Genomic DNA, 8,701 nt, shown 5'->3' on the forward strand with positions numbered 1-8,701 from the left:
AGCCTCTTATCCCTCCTTTCCCAACCACAGCAGTGGGGAGGAACCAAATTTAAGACTATCCTCCAATAATTAGATTCTATGCATGGAAAATTATAACAATTTTATCATTTTTCATTTATAGAATCTAGTTATTGGAGGGTTATTTTAAATTCAAAATCTCTTGGACTCAGGTAAATACAGTATATTAGGACCTAAAATTGTAAGAGAGCAACAGAAGAGTTTATTTAGCTGTGCAAAGCAAACATATACACGTTTCAGGAAAATCTAATCCTTCATCCAAGAGATGAGCAATTGGAGCGCTGACCCAGAAAATGGAAGATATGGGTTTATTACCTTTTTCAATTGGAAAGGATTCAAACCTACATCTCCCACCTTCTAGAAGACTGCCCTAGACTCTTTGGAGTTATGAACACTAAGTACCTCCAGCAGAACCAGATTCATTTTGCAGAGAAGTATTAAAAGTTCACTGGGTCAAAGAGAAGCAGTATGACACTACAGTCTAGCTATTGGGGCATTCACTTGGGAGAGGGAACTTGTAAAAAAATGAGTCTTTTCTCCAAGGACTGTTGATGCATTTTCTATAGTGAACATTTAATATAATATATACAAAATACTACTTGAAGCAAAGGCTAGAACTATTGCTGAAGTTAGACCAGCAAGATATGAACTGAATCTCACAGGCAAAATACCTAACACTAGAGATTTTCTTGAATTCAAGCCTACATAATCAAGCCATCTTCTTTAAGGTGATGGGAATGAGTTTCTTCCAGGACACAAATCAGAAAAACCCTGCCATTAAAACTTGAACCAGAAAATATTTCTCTCATACACTGAAAAGGAACAATAATTAAAAGTTACCTTTTCCTAATAAGATTCCAGCCAGCAATGCTTTTTCATAAGCAAGTTTTTCATTTTCCTGCCAATTTCTTTTAGCCAAATAGTGGCTAAAGTGAAAGGCGGGCCACCAGTCCTTTCTGGAGTTCCATTCCTCCTTTACCCAGTCAAGGTGCTTGTTAGAGCTGGAAAAAGACAAATAAGTTACAGCTGATCTCAAAGAGAGTGGGAAGGCATTAATTTATTTGTTTTTAAAGTTAAATCATACAAGCATTGTTCTCTGTGCTGTGTATTTCACACATTCCCAAAAAGAACACCAAAGATATGGCATGTTCATGTTACATGTTTGACAGCTGTCAACATCCTGCTGCCTGCAGTTACCCCTTTTGGTTTGCTGGTCATGCCACTTAAGAAAACTCATGATCTAAAGTGCAGCTTAATTGCAGTTAGAGTGCATGCTGGCACAGCCTACCTGAAATAAGAATGAAATATTTTATGTAAGAAGTGCCATTTTGATTGCCCATTGGTTCACTTTAAAAAAACTGCGTATTAGTATTGATTTTGAATTTGTAAATTAATAGACACTGAAGTTACAGGGGATGAATTTAAGTGATATTTTTTCAGCAGCAGTTAATTAGACACTGACAAACAAGTTGCTCTAAGGAGGTGATCTTCCAGTAGAAGTGGGCACCTAATTCATTTCAACATTTTCTGTGGCTGGTTCATAAAAGAAGCCAGCAGGCTAAGATAGCCTTTTTAATAGGTTTCACAAGTCACCAAGACAGCACACATCTTAACAGATTATTTCTGGATCAAAACCACACCAAAGCTTCTTATATGCTATGAGACTAGCAAAGTTGACTAATCTCTCAAGGCAAAACTAGTCAACACTAAAAGCTGTTTTAACCAGTTCTACGTAATATTCAAATTTTCCTAAAAAAGCACTAAGTTTACTAGGAATTCTATTTAGTAAGACCTAACCCCTATCCTAAACAACTTGTTATTCAAGAGGTATTTAAGCTGAATTTAGAAATCACCTTTAAAAAACCTACAAAGAATACAAGCTGTATCAAAGGAAGCTGTTGACAAGCTTGGTAAAAATCATGAATGACTGAATTATGTAGGGGTACACCAATAAAGATTTTTTGGGCTTATATTGATGACCAATTACTGACCAGTCATATCGGCCAATACCAATCCGACTGCCACTATGCAGCCTGACAGCTTGGAGAATGGCATCTGGAGGCCCCCCACAGTGAGGGAGGGAGTAGGGCTGGGGCAGGTGCTGCACAGCCAGGGAGGGGAAGGGCGTGGGGCAGAGCCAGAAGCTTGTCCAGAGGTCAGGAGGGTGGTTCCTGCCGCTGTGCGCACCCCAGGGGAAGCCTAAGGGGCATATGCCCCCTGGATCTGTGCGCACGGCAAGGGCAGGCTGCCCACTCAGGGCAAGGCCTGCACCAGGCTCTTCCCAGCAGGGGCTGGGCCAGGGCTGTGCTAAGGCTGGGAGACAGTGGTGCTGGGAAGGGGAGCTACGGGGGGCCTACAGTCACCCCAAAATTCACCATATCCCCCCCTGTAGCTCCCTTCCCAGCGCTGCTGCCACCTGCTCCAAACACAACCCAGGCCCAGGCCCCCCCCCCCCAACAAGAACCTGGCACAGCCTCTAGCCCCAAGTGTGCAGTGGCAGCCCACATTCGACCCGTGCACAGATCGAGGGGGTACATGCCCCTCCTCCCCCCGTCGTGCGCACAGCAGTGGGAGCCACTCCCCCCACAGAGGCTCCACCCCATGCCCCACCCTGGCTGAGCAGCGCCTGCCCCAGGCCCAGCCCCACTTTTTTACCATGGGGGCCTTGATGTCTCCCAGCCACCCCCTTTCCCCTCCACAGACTTACTAGCCAAACACTGCTCTCCAAGCTGCCAGGCTGTGTTCCTGGTTGCGTGCATGCGTGGGGCATTAATGACATTACCAACCACGTCAGCCAAAAAAAAGCCAATTGCTGATAGTGTCAACTTTCCTTTTATCAGTGCCGATACGATATGGACTGATGTATCGGTGCACCTCTAGAATTATGTGGCTTGCAGTATGTACAGTACAATTATGTACAGTAGCAAAGAGAGTAGAATCACCTTATTTGATTGATTCCATTAACTACTCTCTTGAAATCTGCTCACCACAGTGACCTCTTGGCCAGGGGGCTGAATACCCTGGATACAGGTCCCTCTGGAGTTGTAGTCAACTGCCCTCTGGGATAGTCAGAGGGAAATGTCTAACCCAACCAACAATCAGCACATTTAAAAGAATACAATGTTTTACAGGTTTCAAAAGCTGCATCTTTCAAGTGATACCTCTGTGGCCTGCTACTACAGTAGACTATCGTAAATATTTCTTTAAACATTCTTTAAAAAGAAAGTTCTAAAGGCTTGAGGCTAGCTGAGCACAGCCACTGAACTGAGGGTCTGTCTTCTCAATGACAATTTTGTCAAAGGACAGAAATTAAAGGACATTTCCACATTGGTCTAGCTGACAACTTTCAATTCCCTTAATTCAACTATAGCAAAGGGGGTACTGGACTTACTTCTCCAGGATCTGTTTAATCTGTTCTGCTAAACAACTCCAAGCCTTTACATTTTCCTTCCAGCCAGCAAAATCCAGAACTTCAAAAATAACCTCCAGCCCCAATCGACGTTTTTTTCTTTTTTCTGCAAGAAGGAGGAAAAAGAAGATTAGTTCTAACTTCACGAGTACAGCAAGCAGGAAGGAAGATCTAATTGGCTTTCATTCCACTGGCCAGTGTGATGCTCTGTTGCCAATTCTAAGCTTAATTCTCCCTCCAACTCCTAATAGGCAAGGAAAGATGTGCCCAGTTTTCAGATCAGAGATTATGCTGGGTGGGTCAGCAATTTGTTCTTACTTCAAACCTGTCATGGACTGCTGACTCAAGAGACTACAGAACAAGCTGTCCAGCAGAAACAGGTTCACACACCTTACAATAACTGCCTCAATGATGGCCACAATAATGACCAGGTGTCAGCAGAGGCTGTTACCAAAGTTCCTCTAGCTCTCCCTGGCAGAATGAACACATTGCATCTTGGTTGTTTCAAGTCTCGGCAAAGCCAGACACACAGAAATACAAGTCCATTAAAAAAATCTCCCTTACAGGCCACAAAGTTTTCTTTTAGGACTTTCAGGCTAATCCAAGTAGTCAACCAACAATTATGACTGTTTATGCAGAACAACATTTTTCCCTTATAGCCACACTAGCCCTCTGGCTGCAATGTTAATCTTACTTGTGCCATTTAAAAAGAACATGCTATTGAGAAAACCATGTTCTCCTTTTACAATACACGTATATACAACAGCATGTAAATAAATCTTAGCAGAGAGGGAGATCCCATAGCCCACTAACTTGAAAGTGCAAATCTTTCTACTCTGTATCTAGTAAACCCTCATCCCAGTCCCAATGAAATCAGTGAGTTTCAGCACTGGAATTCAACAAAATCTTTGACCATATGGTCCCATCTGCCTGATGACAATCACCTTGTACAGGGTGCATTATACCCTCAACATCTAGCACTCTACTGCCCCCCTTCAGGTCTAGACTGTCCTTGAGAGTGCTCCAAACTGTGGGGGATTAGGTCCTTGATTTACTTAACTCAATAAGAAGCAATGTCTTTGCTTAGTTCCTTAATTAGTCATCCTAGGTGTGATGATGAGACAGGAATTCCTTCTTCAGTGCTATGCAATAGCCAGCTGTCAATTTTTAAGCAAGACTACTAAGTTATCAGAGCAGCAGTTCCGATCAAACTCTGATTGATACAAAAAAAATCAGATAAATGGATTTTTCCAAACCTGCCATTTGTATGACAATAAACGAGACATCTCAGTTTCAAGAGAAAGTATAAACAAAGCTGAGGTAGGAAGAGAGGAGGAAGAGGAGGAGGAGAAAAGCAACTTAGAATTAAAAAGCCCTCAACCATCTACCTGCCTGTTGTTATGCACTGCATCTGGGAGAATCAAGTCAAGAAAGAATTTGACTTTAACTGCAAGTGACTTGTGTTAGATTCGGGAGACCATGTTCAGGTAGCTTGAAAGGCAAAAGCCATTTTGGGGAAATGTGTATTCTGTTCTCTGATGTATGCAATACAGACTGTATAAATACAGAGTACGATAAATGAAGTATTCCTGATAAATTAGAGACCCCTCTACAAAAACAGACACCCAAATTACTAGTCATTATTGAGACCCTGGCCATGGGGCCTGTGTTCTATGACAGTAAGTGCCAGTCAAGTCTCTCCAGATGTATTTATAGTGAATGTCTTCACAAAGTTTTGAAACATCTCCCTCTAAATCTTCTATTCTCTTCTGACCTCATAATTAAAAAAAGAAACAATTAAAAAGAAAAGCTACATAGCACCACCCCTGAATTATTTACAAAGGAAGAAGCTAATGGAAGTATTCAGGAATGCCTTCCCCTTACTTTAATAAAACTTAAAGAAAGGAAAAAGGACATTAAAAAACTTACTTGATTTTGTAAGCATGGTATAAAATTCTAACATTAGTTCATGAGAGGGAACAGTCTTGTGCAAAATCTGAAAAGGAAAAGAGTTTCATTATAGAATTTGAAATATTTAATCAAGGAGACGCATACACTTTACGAAGATTTTAGTAATGTACACTTCTAAGTGACTGGGTGCTTTAATTTATTCATACAAAACAACAAACAATTAATACTTAGGGACACTTCCTATAATGGTAGTTCAGATAAGCATGGCACCCTCTGCAAGAACAAACCAGAAGCAGTCCAAGGAGAATCCCATGCACCCTTAAACATAGTGTACTCCTTTGGGAGAAACCTAATTCCACAGACCGGCACAATGGGAGCTGAGCTAAAGTCCCCATTTTCTGCTACCCTTGTCTCTTTGGAGTTTCTAAGTAAAATAGTTTACGCAAGGGCGGCAGTGGACTTGAAAAGTGCACCCATAGCTAAGTACAAAATGTGTTCCTCGTACCTCTCCCTCCTTACATACACCCAAAAAGGGCAGGCACAACATAGCTGTTCGTATTCATTATTTCCATTTGTTGTGCCCTTCCTTCAGGTCTCCTCAATGCTATAAGCGCCACACAGTTTTTTCCATTAGAACTGTCCAAGTCAGATTTTCCTTAGAATGTGTACTGCAAGATTCATTAACAACCAGTGACCATGTATTATTGAGTTGACACAACAAATGAAGCCAAGCAGAGGCAAAGCAATATTTTTCTGAAGCCCTGGAGTGAAGACATCTATTAGAACCAAAAAGAATAATTATCCAGCGATCTGGGAGAGAACTAGATGCATTGCCTGCTTATCCAACTGGTGACTTTAAATGGTATATTTTTTGCCTAGCCCATATTCCAATCAGACTACAGAAAAATGTAGTGTTTTGTTTAAAAAAAACCAATATGTGGAAATAATCCAAGTATTGTACTTCATTATAATACACAGTACTCACTCTGTTAGCTAATTTCATGGCCCTCAAGACCTTGAAAACCTAGTGAACATACATGACTTTCAGAGCCTGTAACAAAGCACACAGAATGGTCACTGACTACATACAGGACTCTGGACTAGTAACTTCACTTTACCAACCCATCACTTAGTTATACAGTGGTTCTACATCACCTGCCTCCTAGGGGCATTATGAATAAGAGGTGGTCGCATCATCTAACAGTTAGAGCGGGGAACTGGAAAGAGCAGCCTGTTTAGGCCGTAGAAACTAGTCACACTGACTGTGAGCCCTTAAGTTAATTAAGTTCTGGATGAACTCATGGCATTGTGCCACAGAAAGCAACAGATCCAGGATTTCACCTCTGTGCTTACTTGCCCATCTGTAAAATTTGAATATACCTTTTTTAAAATAACTGAGACAAATAGATTTTTAAACACTAAGTACATTGTAAATATTGTGGTATGTATGTTGCATATGCATGCACTACTGGTAAAATTTTCAAATGATATAAACTAAAACATTTCACCTATATAGTGAAAGAATAAAGAGCCTTCCTGGTTACCATATAGTAATTTTTCTCCAATTATGCCACAGAAAAATCTTTCTACTTAGGAAAACTCATCCCACTGCTTTGCATTTAACTTGTAAAAAGAAGTTAATGTATAAGACTGCTAATTAATCCCAAACTCTTGGATGAGAGGAAACTACAATGATATAGTAAGGATGGAGGTGTATTTAAGAATGTTTGGTGCATAAAAGTTACAAATTACCATGCATAAACCAAAGAAGCTGCGGTAAAAAAAAATCTGCTTTAATAAGGGTGTTTTGCTGCCATCAGGTGGCTAAAACGATTGTAAGGGTTGATGAGCAAAAAGTTACTGAAAAACAGACAAAGCAAAGGGTTAATCAATTTAATATATAGCCCAAAGAGAATTCAGTTAGCTTAGTGCAGAGAACCACCAATGGACAGCGTTAAAAGGATAATTTATCATAGCTTAGCCCCAAAATTCAGTGAAAACATAAGACGTATGCTAAATACTAGGCAGAGTCATTACTCAATACGTGGAAAAAAAACAACATTTGCTCTCTTTAAAAAGTTAAAACTAAACAACACATTTTTGCATTTCTGTCCTACAAATCTCTTGTAGACAACCCCTTCCTTAACAACTGGTATAAACTAAAGACTGAAAATAAGAGAATTACCTAGTTTTTTCAGTAAGTTGTGCTGTGAAGCTATCCAGAGGTATAGACAGTATGTAGGACTAAAATAAGGCAGCATACAAGGGCTCATGGTTACAGACTATATGAAATACAGATGGTGGTAGTTCTCAACCAGGGTGTCCCAAGAACCTGCCAGGAATGCCATGACACTGCCACTGCAGGGTGAAACAGCCCTGCACACCTGTTCTCAGGAGGCATGCTGCAATCAAACTGAGAAGCAGCTGCAGAAGAAAGGTGCAGTTTGCCTGTATTATATTATGCAAGCAGGTGCACTGCTTCTGTTGCAGCCCTTCCTGGTTCAGCTCTGATGTGCCTCCTGAGAACTGAGGCATGTACAGCAGTTATACCCAGTGATGGTAGCAGCAGATGCTACTGCCACCAGGTAGAACTGCCTTGGTTTTTAGGCGGTACATGCAAAAACATGCATGTGGGAACAGAAGCGGAAGTGGCTGCAGCAAGAGCGGACACAAGCAGCTCACACCATGCAGAGGAAATCAGACTGCAGGAATTTGTTCCATGTTTCCGTTCTGCCAGTCTTTTTGTTGTAAAGACAGACATTATTTATTTATTTAAAGAATGCAACTTTTTGATAGGCTGCCTTTTATGCAATCACAACCTAGGGTGCAAAGAGCCATAGAAGTCTTCCTCAGGATACCTGGGACGACCTAGATCAGTGGTTCTCGACCTGTTTGAACTCAAAGCACCCTTCCATCACTTGTGAATTGAAGAACCTACTTTCAAAAACCGCTGTTCATATTACAATGGGACCAGGGAGTGGGGATAGGGGACAAGCCTGACCCTATGCTTATTTACTTAGCTGATCTGCTTATCTCCTTGCACCTTGCTTATCTCCTCACACTGGGACATGCTTCAAAGGATCTCATGGGCACCCCAAAGCACCCTAGTTGAGAAACACTGGCCTAAGTACACACACCTACACAGCAGAACAGACAGGACCACGGGTGGGATGGGGAGGGGATGAGAATGTTTGTCAGGGAGCAGGGCACTAGTCTGATGACCTCCCTGTGCCAGGGCATGTGAACTAGAAAGCAGGATAAAGAACACTCCCTGCTTTGCAGTTTGACCAGCTGCAAAATGCAATGAGGGGCATGTGCGTTCCACAGGCAGGTCTCAAAGTTAAGCTATTCACAAAGTTAAGT

At 41.5% G+C, this 8,701-nt stretch overlaps 1 protein-coding gene across 1 annotated transcript in view; it reads right to left on the reverse strand.

Annotated features, from left to right (window-relative positions):
- The window catches only part of TAF1A (TATA-box binding protein associated factor, RNA polymerase I subunit A), a 41,150-nt gene that overhangs the window by 909 nt on the left and 31,540 nt on the right, over window positions 1–8,701 (reverse strand). The window contains exons 7-9 of the mRNA XM_019516484.1: window positions 5,357–5,423; window positions 3,410–3,533; window positions 859–1,019 (exon numbers count right to left, since the gene is read on the reverse strand). Of these exons, the coding sequence (XP_019372029.1) occupies window positions 859–1,019; window positions 3,410–3,533; window positions 5,357–5,423 (352 nt within the window). The remainder of the gene's footprint in view (window positions 1–858; window positions 1,020–3,409; window positions 3,534–5,356; window positions 5,424–8,701) is intronic.

The sequence above is a fragment of the Gavialis gangeticus genome, unplaced genomic scaffold, assembly GCF_001723915.1.
Source record: "Gavialis gangeticus isolate Ggan-Ray unplaced genomic scaffold, GavGan_comp1, whole genome shotgun sequence".
Lineage (NCBI taxonomy): Eukaryota > Metazoa > Chordata > Crocodylia > Gavialidae > Gavialis > Gavialis gangeticus.